Source organism: Coptis chinensis, chromosome 9 (assembly GCF_015680905.1).
Source record: "Coptis chinensis isolate HL-2020 chromosome 9, ASM1568090v1, whole genome shotgun sequence".
Classification (NCBI taxonomy): Eukaryota; Viridiplantae; Streptophyta; class Magnoliopsida; order Ranunculales; family Ranunculaceae; genus Coptis; species Coptis chinensis.
Genome location: NC_141464.1, coordinates 10414082 through 10430380, shown reverse-complemented (window position 1 = coordinate 10430380; position 16299 = coordinate 10414082). Strand labels below are relative to the sequence as shown.

At 37.6% G+C, this 16299-nt stretch overlaps 1 protein-coding gene across 1 annotated transcript; it reads left to right on the top strand.

The window, feature by feature from the left end:
* Nucleotides 1-6421: 6421 nt before the first annotated feature.
* Nucleotides 6422-8900, top strand: LOC147474726 (protein FAR1-RELATED SEQUENCE 5-like). Its single transcript, XM_086585172.1, has 2 exons — nucleotides 6422-8753; nucleotides 8827-8900. The coding sequence occupies exons 1-2, from the start codon at nucleotides 6422-6424 to the stop codon at nucleotides 8898-8900; spliced, it is 2406 nt and encodes an 801-aa protein (XP_086441298.1).
* The last annotated feature ends 7399 nt before the right edge of the window (nucleotides 8901-16299 follow it).

The following is a 16299-nucleotide window of genomic DNA, read 5'->3' as shown; positions in this document are numbered from 1 at the left end:
AATTTTTAATAGAATAATCATGAGCCTAGCTTGGTTTGTCCAAAGTTTGTAGAATCATGAAATTCGTTCCATAGATCAATTTTCTATAAAATATTGCTCCTAATCAGAGAAGAGGAAGAACATTGATTTTTTCAAGTTTAATTAAGTTAACAGTAATTTCGGAATCAATAAATTGACCCACTATTTTTTTTTTTCGATAATAGACCTAGTAAATGAGTAGAAGTTCAGTTAAGCAATTTCACTATATTTCATTAAAAAAAAGAGGCCATATCTTCTGCACCCGGGTGTAAATCCCTCCCCCTACACCTCACAAAGAAAACATGACATGTGGACACATAATTAACAGCCCTAAAAGTAGGAACTCAACGGAAAAAAGGGAAAAAGTAGTAAGTTTTCCTTCGGGCAAAAACAAGACAGAAAGGGAAAGAAAACCAAATAGAAAAGGAAACCCAAGAATAATGTCCGTGCTTTTAATCTATCAGAGCATTCCCAATGCAAGTGAGTATGATGGGAAATTGAGAGTGTTCACCCCTTTGGAGCAAAAACCCTTGCCCAATGCAAGGGTGACAAAGTCGGTGACTTCTAACTAAGTCACAATGAGAATAGCACTTGCTATCGAGATTTTCAATTGAGTTGTGAGTTTCAGATGGAATGTTTTATTCCGTCTCGTATGTTTTTTATTTTTTTGATTTTTTTTTCGGACAAAATATTTCATTCCGTTTCGCGTGTTTTTTTTTATTTTTTTTTAACATCGGACGGGATGTTTCATTCTGTCTGGGTCGTTTTTTCAATTTTTATATTCAGACAGAATCAAATATTCCGTCCGAGGTTTAAACTCATCTCTGCATTGGGCAACATTTTCTTGTTTTTCACCACAAAGTAGCAAAGAGGGGAAATAGTCCTACGTGGAGGTGAAAAAAAGTTGCTTGCATTGGGAATGCTCTCAGTTTTTTCTCCAGCGACCAATCCCACTATCTCTCTTCTAATGGCGTCGAAGAAGAAGGAATCTCAGAGTTCATGTAGGGTTTTATCTTCATTCATGCTTTATTTTCTCTCATCGAAATTTGATTGGGATTTCCCTTTTAATTGAAATAATCATGAAGTCTTTTTAGACTTTACAGCAAACTTGTGCGACAAACCAAGATCGTATGTAGTAGACTAATTACCTTGAATGAGACAACTTGTAGTTTTTTTGGACTACGATTAAGTAAATTAGCTATATGATTTTTGTGTTTAACTTCAATGGGAGGTAGGGCATACTGCTGCCCATTAAATGAGTTTTTTACAATGCCTTGTTCAAGATTGAAATCTATTATTTCAGTATAAACTAGAAAACGAAGAGGAGATTTTAGAGAGAGAAAGTCGGATTATTAGGGGAGAGAACGAAGAGAAACTTTCATTACTTTAATTTTGTAGTAGCCATATTCATAGATGGGTATGTATTGGGCCAAGAGATAGGACCAAGACCATAAGATATAAGTGGGCAGTAAACCTAAAGAGTGAGGGGGAGAAAAAGGAAGGGAAAAAGGGGGGGAGAGAAAAAGGCAGAATGGAGGCACAAGAGAGAGAGGAAAAAGAGAGGTCTAGAGAGAGGAGGAGTGAGGAGACAACCAGAGGAGGGGGGAGGAGACGACATTCAGAGAAAAAGAAGAATAAGAGGATAGATCTAGAGTAGAGGAGTAAGGAGACGACGTCCAGAGAGGAGGAGGAAGAGGAGGAGAGATCTAGAGTACGTAGAGGAGTAGGGAGACGACGTCTAGAGAGGAAGAGAAAGAGGAGGAGAGATCTAGAGTAGAGGAGTAGGGAGACAACGTCCAGAGAGGAGGAGGAGAGATCTAGAGAAGAGGAGTAGGGAGGAGACGACGTCTAGAGAGGAGGAGAAAGAGGAGGGAGAGATCTAGAGAAAAGGAGTAGAGAGACGACGTCCAGAGAGGAGGAGGAAGAGGAGGAAAGATCTAGAGAAGAGGAGTAGGGAGACGACGTCCAGAGAGGAGGAGAGATCTAGAGAAGAGGAGTATGAATGAGGAGACGACCAGAGGAGACGACGTCCAAAGAGGAGAGAGAGATGAGGCAAGTCCAGGGGAGAACTACGGCGCAGCTTGATCCTACGGTAAGGGGGTACGTAGGCAACCCAAATGGGTTCAGCTGATGAATTCAAATCATGAGTATTTATCGTCTTCAGCATCAAACCGAGGAGTCGAGATCTATAAGAATAAAAAGTATGAAATGGGTTCATACATTTGGCGCCGTTTGTGGGGACAAGACGAGCTGTCCCTAGATATGCCTCGCGCTATCCAAATGAGTGCGGGAGGATGAGCCCTCCGTGGACCCTCGTGTCCGAATAGAACTTGGGGGCAGGCGGAGCTGTCCCTGGATATGCTTCGCACTATTCGAATGAATGTGGGGGGCATGATCCCTCCACGGACCCTCGTGTCCGAATCAAACTTGGGGGCAGGATGAGCTATCCTTGGATATGCTTCACGATATTCGAATGAGTGCTGGGGGGATGAGACCCTTCGCGGATACAATGCTGAGTTCTACGAAAGAGAAACGAAGGGGTGAGACACTCTGCGGACATGGTAGTGAGTTCTATGAAGGAGAGATGGTGACTGGTGGTGAGACACTCCGCGGACATGGTAGTGAGGTATATGAAAGAGAGATAGTGACTGGGGTGAGACCCTCCGCGGACACGAAAGTGAGTTCTATGAAAGAGAGATGGTGTCTGGGGTGAGACACTCTGTGGACATAGTAGTGAGGTCTATAAAATAGAGATGGTGGCTGAGGTGAGACACTCTGTGGACATGGAAGTGAGTTCTATGAAAGAGAGATGGTGGCTGGGGTGAGACACTCTGCGGATATAAAAGTGAGTTCTATGAAAGAAAGATGGTGGCTGGGGTGAGACACTCCATGGACATGGTAGTGAGTTATATGACGGAGAGATGGTGGCTGCGGTGAGACACTCCACGAATATAGTAATGAGTTCTATGAAAGAGAGATAGTGGCTGGGGTGAGACACTCCGCAGACATGGTAGTGAGTTCTATGAAAGAGAGATGGTTGCTGGGGTGAGACACTTTGCGGACATGGTAGTGAGGTCTATGAAAGAGAGATGGTGGTTGAGGTGAGATACTCCGCGGACACAGAAGTGAGTTCTATGAAAGAGAGATGGTGGCTGGGGTGAGACACTCTGCTGACATAGTAGTGAGGTCTATGAAGGAGAGATAGTGGCTGAGGTGAGATACTCTGCGGACATGGTAGTGAGTTACGTGAAGGAGAGTTGGCGACTGAGTGGAGACACATCGCGGACATGGTAATGAGTTCTATGAACGAGAGATGGTGGCTGAGGTGAGACACTCCGCAGACATGGTAATGAGTTCTGTGAAAGAGAGCTGCTGGCTGGGTTGAGACACTTCGTGGGCATGATGATGGAGTTTGAATAGTGAGAGTGAAGAGAAGAAACTATTTGCGGATATGTGAGCAAAAGGATTGAGGCGAATAAGGATACGCCGATCGAGATTCGTCCACAAAAGTACAAGGGGCAGCCATAGAAAGCATATTCCAAATCATGAAGGAGATTAGCACACTCGAGAATAATATAGTGGCAAATTAACTATGTAGAAGGAGCATTGAGTCTGTGGAATTCGGATATGAGATGCAAAGCGCCGATTATAAGTTGAATAAGAGCAGAGGCCGTGGAATACGAGATACAGACATTTGATAGCATGAGGATTTGGCAGATAAAGAAGGTCGAGGACTTCTCGGCTCTGCGGATTTATTGAAATTCGCACACTCGAGAGGGGGCATTTGTAGTAACCATTTTCATATATGGGTATGTATTGGGCCAAGAGATAGGCCCAAGACCATAGGATATAAGTGGGTAGTAAACCTAAAGAGTGAGGGGGAGAAAAAGGAGTGGAAAAGGGGGGAGAGAGAAAAAGAGAGAATGGAGGCACAAGAGAGAGAGAGAGAGGAGGAGTGAGGAGACAACCAGAGTAGGAGGGAGGAGATGGCGTCCAGAGAGGAGGAAGAAGATGAGGAGAGATCTAGAGTAGAAGAGTATGGAGACGACGTCTAGAGAGGAGGATGAAGATGAGGAGAGATCTAGAGTAGATGAGTAAAGAGACGACATTCAGAAAGGAGAAGGAAGAGGAGAGAGATCTAGATAAGAGAAGTAGGGAGACGACGTCCATAGAGGAAAATAAGAGGAGAAGAGATCTAGAGAAGAGGAGTAGGAATGAGGAGACGACCAGAAGAGAGTGAGGAGACGACGTTCAGAGAGGAGAGAGAGAGGAGGCGACTCCAGGAGAGAGACAAAAGAGATGAGAGAGGGGAGAACTACGGCGCAGCATGATCCCCCGGTAAGAGAGTACGTAGGCAACCCAAATGGGTTCAGTTGATGAATTCAAATCATGAGTATTTCTCGTCTTCAAAATCAAACCGAAGAGTCGAGACCTATAAAAATAAAAAGTATGAAATGGGTTCATACAACTTTCTTGTGGGGGGTTGGGTTGGGATTTACACCCGGGCGGAAAAGATCCAGTCCCTTAAAAGAACTGCCGTTGAGAAAATCGGAGAAAAATTGTCTGAGGTGAATCTTTAAATATCCAAAATGGGCTTCACATGGACTGGCAAAGTAGGCCCACGATTGACGCCGGATTATATGTTTCCATCTCTTCTCAACCTTTACATTGCCCAGTAAGGAGCTAAATTATCTTGCCGGCTTTTTACTCAAAACTGAAAATTGGTAAGTTGACAATTTCATGCAACTTCCGTGCCGGATTATTTACGACTCTTCTCATTATTTTTTTCTTTAATTACACAATTTTCATCTGATATTACGTCCAATCAACAATCAATATCAAAACAAGTAAAATATCGGGATTTACCAACCACTAACTATTGCTAATGCGTCATATAAGTTTGAAAACTCTTAATATAATGATGATGATGATGTCAAAATGTTCTATTTGATGGCTGTGATCATTAGTTCTTTTTCAAAATGTACTGGCTCTAATGTGTGGTGGAGATGGCCGAGATGCGCTTAGAAAACATTTTGCTATAAGCACTTCGGAGCGAATTTTTTCTCGATGAACAATATATATATCCTTAATTGTGATGGCCTGGGTGATGAACTGATGACTAAGCTTGGTTTGGACGAATTTGTTTTAATATATTCTGAAAGTGCAACGAACTGATGATTAACAAACTAGTCAGATAACGAAGACAATCCTGAATCCTCTATATCTTACAGTAATCATTATCCGACTAGAGTTTTCCAAATTAATTTGTTTGTATGATTTCAATCCACTTTTGAGCCAAAAATTACGTATTGTGTTAATCATGTTTTGATAATTCATTTGCACATAAAATTCGTCGGTAAAGCTGGTAATCAGGATTTGGAATAGACTAGTAAGGTGAACTTAAAAGCCAAATGATGATTGAGTTATTCTTTGAAAAACATCAACCCAAAATCAAGGTCGCAATTTGAATCGAATAAAAGTAGGAACTAGGAAGTGTTGGTAGTCAAGAATCATTAGCGAGACTTCTTTTTTTCCTTGAATCTAGAGACCCGGGATATTGTTCTTTCTTGCTCTCGGTGACGCCCTTTACAAGTCTAAATAGTTTCTCTACATGGCGTGATAGTCGCAGGTGCACATGATACAAGGCCGGACCATTTTCCACTTTTTTGTTTAGCACTACTTTATTAAGTTATTCCAGTATTCTGTTTTTCGTATTAACAGGCCCTTCTTACTATATATATATATATATATTATATATATGGGAGGGGATCTAGGGACATATAAAAATGACATACAAAGTCACTCAAGATCTGGGCCACTGGATCATTACAGATCTAATGGTTAGGAAAGAACTGAGAGAGCAAGTTTTTAAACCGGTTTTTTGAGTTAAACCCGGTTCAACAATGAATTAAACCCGAGTTGAAATTCTTTTATTTTCTTATGAAAAACAGAATACGAGAGTTGGGGAGAAAGAGAGAGAAAAAGCTCTAATCCTCTTCTTCACCCGTCTAAATACTTTTCTTTCGCCAAAAACATTTCCGTCAAAAAATCCCTTCTATGTTTTGGTTTTCATAATTCACCCTATAGCAACACTTCAACGAAGACAAGTTTGTCCCCCATTTCTTCTCTATTTGCTCAAAGAGGAATCAGACACAGAGTTTTAAGAGGGATAAGGTAATTTTTACAAGTTTTTCTCATTCTCTTAATTATATTATGAAATATTTTGTTTCTTCCTATGCTACTTGCTTCTTCTATTTTTCTTTTTCCAGCATGTTGTTCTACATTTTTAGTATAGAAATTTCTCAACCCAAAGTTTTGAAATTTCAGCTTTTTTGTAGACTTTAAACGCATTTCATTGACTTTACCAACTAAAATTGTTTCAGATTCTATCAGAAGTGGTCAAATGGTGGAGCATGTTAGTTCTGAAGTTTCAAATGGAATAAGGTGCGAAGGTTTGAATTTGGTAGAAGTTGACAGACATGAAAATCAAAGTCAGAGAAATGACTTGCCACAAAATGGTGACAGAAATATTTCGAGTCCTACAGTGGTTGAAAACCAAAAAGAGCCACAAGTGGGCATGTTTTTTTATTCCATTGATGAAGCGAAGGAATATTATCAAGAATATGGTCGACAAGAGGGATTTACCATTAGAATAAGATCATCACAGAAAACTCAATCTCGCGTGGATGAAGTGACAAATGTCTTGTTTGTATGTTCACGTGAGGGAACTCATAAGAAAGAACACAACGTCAATCACAAGGGAAAAGCTCGTAGTTGTTCCACTATCAAAAAAGCTTGTTTGGCAAGCATGCGAATATTGTACATGAAGGAAATTAAGAAGTGGAAAGTTTCTGTCTATGAAAAGGGACATAACCATAATTTTGTTACACCGATTAAAAGACACCATTTGGCGTCTAATAGGAATATGCCTACTGCTGCTAAGGATTTGACTGAGAGATTTGATAGGGAGAATATGCGAGTGTCTAAGGTTCCTTGGATTTTTGGAGGTGACCAATTTGGGTATGGCGACAGAGATTGCTGGAATCACTTGCGGACAACAAGGGAAATTAGAAAAAGACTAGGGGAAGGTGATGCTCAATCAGTTATTAACTATTTTCAAAAGAAGTATCGAGAAAATCATCAATATTTTTATGACGTGCAAGTTAATAAAAAAGGAAGAGCAACAAACTTTTTTTGGGTTGATCCAAGATCTCGTATGGCGTATGAACAATTTGGTGATTTTGTAACATTTGATACCACATACAGGACAAACAAATTCAAAATGTCATTTGCTCCTTTTACTGGTGTCAATCATCATTACCAATCTATACAATTTGGATGTGCACTTCTTCACGATGAAACAGAGGCTACTTTTTATTGGTTGTTCAAGATATGGGTTGAAGCAATGGGTGGTCGACATCCAACCTCCATCATCACTGATCAAGATGCTGCCATGTGTGGTGCTGTGAAAAAGGTTTTCCCTAATACGAAACATCGCCTATGCATTTGGCATAATAAAAAGAAATTTGGTGAAAAGTTGGGACATGTTTATTTCGAAAACTCAAAGTTCAAGAATGGATTGGAGAAATGCATTCACTTTACATACAAGGTTGAAGACTTTGAAAGGATATGGAAAAGCTTGATGGAAGAATTTAAGTTGACTAAGAACCCTTGGCTTGAGGGTTTGTTTGATATAAGAGAATGTTGGGCACTTGTATATCATCGTCGTACATTTTTTGCTGGTATGAATACGACAGGTCGTAGTGAGGGGGTCAATGCCTTCTTCAATGAGTTTCTAAACTATAGAACTAGTATGGGTGATTTCGTTAATAGATATGTTGAAGCTTTAAAAAGAATAGTTCGGAATGAATGTGACGAGGATTTTGTTTCAGAACATAAGGATCGAATCGTCAGTGAACACAACTTGCTATTAAAACATGCAGCAAGTGTCTATACTCGAAATATGTTTGACAAGTTTCGTATCCAATTGGAATTGGTGGATAAACTTAAAGCTAGTGAACCAATATGGGATGGAGTTTGTGACACTTACATGGTTACTTCTGTGCTTGCTATTTCTGGTCATCAATATGTCGTGAAGTGGAACAAAGAGAAAGAAACGGTGTCTTGTAAATGCGGTCACTTCGAGTTTACAGGCATACTATGTAGACATGTTTTGAAAATATTTGTTCATCATGATGTGGATAAAATTCCATCGCCGTACATTTTGAAGAGATGGACCAAAGGAGCTAACTTATTTAGAGGAATAGATGAACAAGCATTACATGGTGTTCATGGTTGTTCTAAAGCATTTAGGCTAAGTCATCTATGTCGTAGATCTACCCAAATGTGGTGTGTTGCTTCCGAAGATGAAAAATTGTATAAGATGGCATTAGTGGGAATTGAAGGACTCTTTCTCAATATTTTAAATGAGCGTGATGAAATTGCTAAGATTGCAAAAAATGTCGAGACTTCAAGTGCCCAGAACCATCAAGAAGGACTTGTGTTTAAGGGATCACAACAAATGCCAATATTAGATCCAGTTATCTCCGAAACGAAAGGAAGACCGAAGGGTGGCACAAGGAAGGAGAAAGCTAATAGCAATGAGAGGTGGAAGCCCGCTATTGAGATAGCTTCGAATAAAAAGAAAAGGAAGTGTGTCTTATGTAAAAGCACAGAGCATGATAGACGAAGATGTCCAAAAAATCCAAAGCTACAAGCAAACTTATCTATGCCTTGTAAGTACTTTGTGGGCATTCCACACTATTTTTTTCATAGATTTGTACTAATTTTAACCGTTTTTGTATGCAGCCCCTACTGACGAGACTACTGAAAACTTGGGACATGACCATACTGACATTCTAAACAACAATGAGAAGATGTGATTTTAAGGTAATTATTTTCTCTTGACTGTTACAGGTAAGTTTCTAACTCAATTTATTGTGTACTAAAACTATGTTACATGTTCATGTTTGCAACAGATAAAAACACTTTTGAGGTTGAAAAGGGAATGATCAAGGAGGAAAAACGCACTTTTGAGGTTGAAAAGGAACGATCGAAGACAAAAAAATACTGCCATTTTTTTTGGTGGATTAAATATCTAGAATTCCGATTCTTTTTGATGGACAAAATATGTAGGAATCATATTCTTTTTGGTGGATTAAATATGTAGGGGTATACATTCTTTTGTATATGAATAGTAAGTGATGGCATCTTTGTGTTTTGAAGATTTTGTTCACTGGTATCGTGATCTTCATGGTATCGTGATCTTCGTGGATTTGGTTCAGGTCAAGAATCTTTCTTTTCTTCTGATAGTTAAGTTTTTCTAATGTTGTTGATTTGTTTCAGTGCCTTGATATATATAGTAGGTGTTGCAGCAGTTGGATCTAGAAACGCATAGCATATAAATATAACATCAAACCTATACTCTGTTTCTTATATTTTATGAAGTTAGTTGTGGAACTTTCTTAATGGATGTTGCCAATGCTCAATAGTTCAAAATTGACTCTGAATGAGTGACCAATGGTGACAAATCCAATGGACTACTAATCCAGAAAGAAAGACAAATCCAGTGGACTCTGAATGCATCTGAATGAATGACCTATGGTGTGATAAATCAACGGTGTATACATTTGAAATCTGACTCTTTGCCATTTTTAATTGCTAGACAAGACTCAAGAGGATGCACTCTCAGGTTTATCGAAAAAAAAAGGATGCACTCTCAGAATGGGAATTTCTAGTTTGAAGTTGAACATGCCCCCTTACGATATTGGATCAACTTTGAGTTCGACGGTTTTAGTGCATGTCTGATTCTTAAGCATTAGCAAGCATCTTCAAGAGTTTCAGTTCGTAAAATACACACTTGGGACATGCACAACATAAACAACTGGTCAGTGTGAAATAGAATTACTTAGACAAGTTCGTTCATTTGTTAATAGTAGTTGCTCTTTTGCTTCTACACTTCCACATATTGTTTGCCACTTGACGCATCAATTTTTTGCAAGGTGTTGTCCATCAATACTTCTGCACCATTCAGACAAGCTAAAGACTACCCAAACAACTGATTGATTAGTACAAATCCCAAACATATTAATTTTACTTGTTGTGGCAAATCCCAAACATATTAATTTTACTGATTGATTAGTAAAAATCCCAAACATATTGATCAGTAGAAATTGCTTTTAAATTCAATTTCTGGAAAAAAAAAATCAATTTGGCAGAAGTACGTTTTTCCTCGTGTTCGGTTCATCTCAACAAAATGGAAAAGGAGAGGGAAGATCTCTTCTCCATGAAGAGTTGATTTCTCCATGAAGAGCTGATGTAGCAACAAAAATTGGAAAAGGAAGAAGAGAGAAAAGATATTTTGATGGAGAGAGAGAGATGAGTAGGAGGCCGGTTTATAATTGATGGAAATGTTTTTGGGGAAAGAAAAGTATTTAGGCTTCTTCTCTCTCTTTCTCCCCAACTCTCGTATTTTGTTTGTATTATGTTTTTCAGAAGAAAATAAAAGAATTCCAACCCGGGTTTAATTCATTGTTGAACCGGGTTTAACTCAAAAAACCGGTTTAAAAACTTGCTCTCTCAGTTTCTTTCCTAACCGTTAGATCTATAATGATCCAGTGGCCCAGATCTTGAGTGACTTTGTGTGTCATTTTTATATGTCCCTAGATCCCCTCCCTATATATATATATATATATATATATATATATATATATATATATATATATATATATATATATATATCCTTGAAATTTTGTTTGATATATATATATATATATATATCCTTGAAAGTTTGTTTGTAACTCACAAGGACTGGATAGATGAAAAGTCAAGTATACTCTTGACGCGAAATAAAAAACGGATCGGGTAGATGAAATGTCAAGTATACTCCTGACGTGAAATAATTAACAGCCCGGCCCAGACGAAACAACCCGGTGTATTTAGTATGAACAATCATTGTTCATACCTTTAAGCAGGTATGAACCCCCAATTACGAACATTAGCTATGAACAATGAGTGTTCATACCTATTGGAGCTATGAACAATAATCCAATATGTATGAACATTGATCCAGTTATGAACATGGATTGTTCATACATCAACAGTGTTCATACATCAAACATGAACAATCATTGTTCATGAATACTTTGACGCGAAATAAAAAACGGATCGGGTAGATGAAATGTCAAGTATACTCCTGACGTGAAATAATTAACAGCCCGGCCCAGACGAAATGACCCGGTGTATTTAGTATGAACAATCATTGTTCATACCTTTAAGCAGGTATGAACCCCCAATTACGAACATTAGCTATGAACAATTAATGTTCATACCTATTGGAGCTATGAACAATAATCCAATAGGTATGAACATTGATCCAGTTATGAACATGGATTGTTCATACCTATTTGAAAGTATGAAAAATCACTGTTCATACATCAACAGTGTTCATACATCAAACATGAACAATCATTGTTCATGAATACTTTGATTTCAAATATAGTATGAACAATCATTGTTCATACCTCAACATTGTTCATGAGCTATGAACATTGATTGTTCATACTTGCACATACATGTGAAAATACATAATTACATCAATTTTTTTTCAATTGGTAGGTATGAACATTGAATGTTCATAGTCCTTGGGTATGAACATTTGATGTTCATAGTCCTTGAGTATGAACATTGATTGGGTATGAACATTTGATGTTCATAGTCCTTGAGTATGAACATTGATTGGGTATGAACATTTGATGTTCATAGTCCTTGAGTATGAACATTGATTGGGTATGAACATTCGATGTTCATAGTCCTTGGGTATGAACATTGAATGATTATAGTACACTAGATATGAATGTCATAGTCCTTGGGTATGAACATTGATTGGTCATTAGGGTATGAACATTGACCAATCAATGTTCATACCCAAGGACTATGAACATAGTTCATACATACCAATTGAAAAAAAAAATTAGATGAAATTGATTGAAACCTGGTGTCGCGATAGATTTGAAGAAATAACTCGATCTTCGCTCTCCACTAAAAACGCAGCGCGCAGTGTAAAATAGTTTCTGAGTTTGAAAATTTCTCTGTTTTAAATATAACATGGAGGGGTTAAACTGGTATTTTTTAAAAATGTTCAATTTCACGGAAGGATATAACTGGCATTTAAAAAAAGTAAAAGGACCATGCCAACTTATTTTGTCCTTGAGGGTTACTAAATTTGAAATCATGGGTTTGTGGGTTACTAATTGCTAGAATTTGGTGTTGTGAGTTAGAGCATCTTTAGGAGTGATACAAACCTAGCATCAAACACCAAATGTTCATACAAACCTAACATCAAACAACAATTTGGTGTTTTTTTAACTTCAGGAGTCACATGTTGATGAAAACATCAAAAACACCAAACTAAACACCAAATTGGCCAATATTTGGTTCCAGGTTTGGTGCTGTATCAAACGGTTTTGAAAACCCGCAGTGTTTCTAACACCGCATGGGCTTGGGCTTCTAAGTGGGCTTCAATCACGCGATTTTGTGAAAACCGCGCGAGAGATTGGGAAAGAAAATAAAAAAGAAAGTTGATGTACAATACATTGCACGGTTTTTGAAAAACCGCGTGGGCTTGGACTTTTAAGATGGGCTTTATTGGCTCGGTTTTGAGAAAGCCGCGTGGGCTTGGATAATAGTTTGATGTCGAAAATTTGATGTTACTCCTGAAGTTGTTTGGTGTTTTTTTGGTTTAAAATTTTAGTGTTTTTTTAGTAGCTCTCCTAAAGATGCTCTTACTAAAATTGGTGTTATATAGACTTCCTTTTCCCCGAAATTAGGCCTTCGGGCCAATTTATTTTATGATTAAACTGGCATGGTTCAGAAAATCTAGGATACCAAATGAATTGGTGGCTTCTAGCTCTTACTGATTTGGATGCCTCATATTAGTAATTTCTGGTCGATCAAATTTTTTTTTGTCTTAAACTTCTGCACAGTTTACATCACGGATCACATGATTGATTTAGAACTCGTGTATATCAGCAAATCGAGACAGTTGGTAATGGTAAAACCAAACAATATTGCTATATTTTACTGATTTCTGCCACTGCATCTCAAAGTTGTTTCTCGTTTACTGGATGTGGATGGATATACTCTCATGACCCGTGAGTCCGTGACTCAAAAATAAATCATAATATTGGATGATATAGTTCATAATTTTTGTGTTTGGAGTTTCCCCGGGGTTGGTAAAGCTAAACGGAATTTTAATCACGCATTTCTATTGGATACTTACCAATACATCATATGTTTTGTAACAATCAAAAGGGACAGTTAGCTTTTTCTTAATCAAACATTGTTATGGTTAGATTTTTTGTACTTATAAGCAGACAATGAAAAGGTTAGGTCTTGTATTTATCAGACAAAAAGGATAAGTGATTATAGAATTGCACGGCAAGAAGAAGTCTACATAGAAGTATAGTCACTAGAGCGAGCTTTAATATGGTTTGATCGATTATTAACAGTTGCGAATACCTATTATGTATTCTAAATTCAACCATGGTTGATTATTTAGCAACAAATTGTCGAATTTGATGTAGACTCTTACGTTGTATGACATTTCAAGTTCATTGACCCTTCAGCCTATTATAAAATTTTGTCTCTTCGGCAGGTTGAGTTAATTAATAAATTAAAATGCTGTGGGATATTTTTGGCAAGTTCATTGATCGTTCACTTTGAGTATGTGTAAGACAAAATAAATAAATATAAAAAGAAAAAAAAAATGAGAAAAAGAAATTGAAAATGAAGGGCAACATGATATTCCTACAATCCTACATTCGACGTAATACTCGAAAAACAGTATATATAAAACCTAATTAATGAAGCAGAATAAAGAATCAATCCTAAAAGAATATAAAGCTGAAGGTATTGGGAATGCAACAACATTTGCATGGATTTTAGGGTTTTGCACTATTGAAATCAAATTTATTGAGAACATCAATGAGATGATTTGTATTCTATGTCGGATAAAGTATTTCAACTTATAATACAAATTTCTTTTTGTCAAGATAACCTGCATTAGTCAAGAAATTGGATAGAGAGTTTCTTTTAAAATTCAACTTAATCATCCTGTGCTAGTCTCTAACTGCTAACCGTTGCCTAGAGTTTTTTTTTTGTTTTTTCTCTCTATTGGTGCTAATCATGCAAAAGTTCTAAAAGTAGCTTAAAAGATAAGATTACTTTAAGTGATACATATGGGACCCTGCTAACAAAAGCTCATGTGTTTTCTGCAAGTAACATGGCAGAGGATGAATACCTGCTTTTTAGGCTGTGGAATTCTAGCCTATGGTCTCTCTTTTTTTTGGTAATAGCCTATGGTCTCTTGGTATGTACTTAAGCTTGCTTATTGGCAAATAGAGAGACCCCTCATACCCAAGTCACTGGTTGTAACAACCAACCAACCATCCTGACAATTGGTTTAGACTTTAGACAGACTGAAAAATCTCTGTGAAGAGAAAAAAGAACATTCTGAACTAGCTGTTCAGCTCTGTGGGTATTTTTGGCTTAAGATCCCACCGCTCGCCCTTTGGTTGCTCTTTATTTTTTTTGTCGGTAAGATAGGATCATATTATAGACAAAGAGATATAAAGACAAGTCAAACAAGAGCCAACAGTACATATATGCTGCTCTACACTACAACACTAGCAACAAAGAAAAAATACTACTCAGGAGGACGTTGCAAAAATAAGAAGAAACTAAAACAGGGGAAGGCCCGTTTTACACCTCACCGTGAGCGTTCTCGGTTTAGATTTTGGTCGCTTTTTTTATATAAAGAATTTTCCTAGACAAAATTGGATAAGCCCTAAGATTTGGCTTTCAAAATAAGACATGATCAGAAAGACAAAATGACATTCTCCCCGATATTGGCGGAGAAAAGAATATCGAAAAAAAAAACATTGGCGGAGAAAATTCTATTTTCCGTTCCATCTTTTCAGCGTTCTAGCTATTCCGATGCTTATTTTAGATGTGAACAAAGGATTCATACATATATATCTTAATATTAAAGCTCCTACAAAGGGTATTTTTCGAATTCTATTAAAATTTCACGTTATCTCCTATTAAAATAGGAATTTCTTTTCTATTTGAAAAACGAGAATCTTTTTTTACAATGGGAATTCCTTTCTTATTAAAACAAATTTTAGCACTTCTAATTAAAACAGGAATCATTCTCCTATTAAAATGAAAATTTCTCCCCTATTGAAAAGGAAAAATCTAACATATCTAATTAAAATGGAAATTATTATCTTATTGATCTCTCTCCAAATTGAAAAAACTTAATTAAAACTTTATTTAAAACAATTTGTTAGAAAATTAAAACGGATTAGCGACTAAAACGGTAGTCTCAATTTTCTAAAAACAATCTAAATGTTTTCAAAAGAACCGGTGCATATGCACGGGCCTACAAGCTAGTATTGATGTATAATTGTCTAAGAAAAGTAAACATCCATACACGTAAAACTAATATTGTTACCACCCAGGGACTTTTCTTCCCTTGTAGAGGAACTAACTCTATTCGCTCTAGTAACCGAAGAAATAAGTAAAAATTATGAAGCAAGAAATAGTTTAGAACATGTGGGACAAATTGTTGTTATTGTCGGGACTATTAGGGTATTCCCAATTTAAGGTGACATTAGGCGAGTAACTACAGTACCTTGTTCCTAATTACTACCAGCTCCAGTGCAAGATGAATTGTACCTAGAAGCCACCTAGGTGTGAGTCTGGACAGAATCTCTCAAACAGGAAGCTAATTACTAGTTAACTACTTCCAAACTGTTATTTCGCAAAAACTACACATTCTATAGAGTAGATACTTTTGAATAACAGTTAGGAGAATCGTCTGAGACTGACAATTTTCTGAAATATCAGTGTGTGTGTTCCACCAGCTTAAAATCCTTCTCGTGGTACTCTTATGGGCACGTGACCAAACACAGGCTAGAGCAATAATCTGACAAGTGCCTGGAGGCCCAAGACATCTGCCGGATAAAGTGACTGGAATCTGTGAGTCACACAACCTTCATCGACCCAGGTTTGCCCAGAGCCACTTAAATTGATTCTACGCTTGTTGACCACGTTCCATCGTCTCGTTACTTCGCTAGGACGGCACTTGGGTCCTAGATAAGCAGTTTGACAAAGGGTTGCAACCGAGGTGATCCATGCGACCAATATGTAGGCAGCCACTGAAATCAGCATTGGCGCAGCCCCAACTTTCCATTAAAATGATCTACCCAAGCTTACTCT

Coding starts and splice junctions, on each gene's coding strand:
- LOC147474726 (XM_086585172.1), top strand. CDS start 6,422: ATGGTGGAGCATGTTAGTTCTGAAGTTTCAAATGGAATAAGGTGCGAA. Junction 8,754..8,826: donor AGCAAACTTATCTATGCCTT/GTAAGTACTTTG, acceptor TTTTGTATGCAG/CCCCTACTGACGAGACTACT.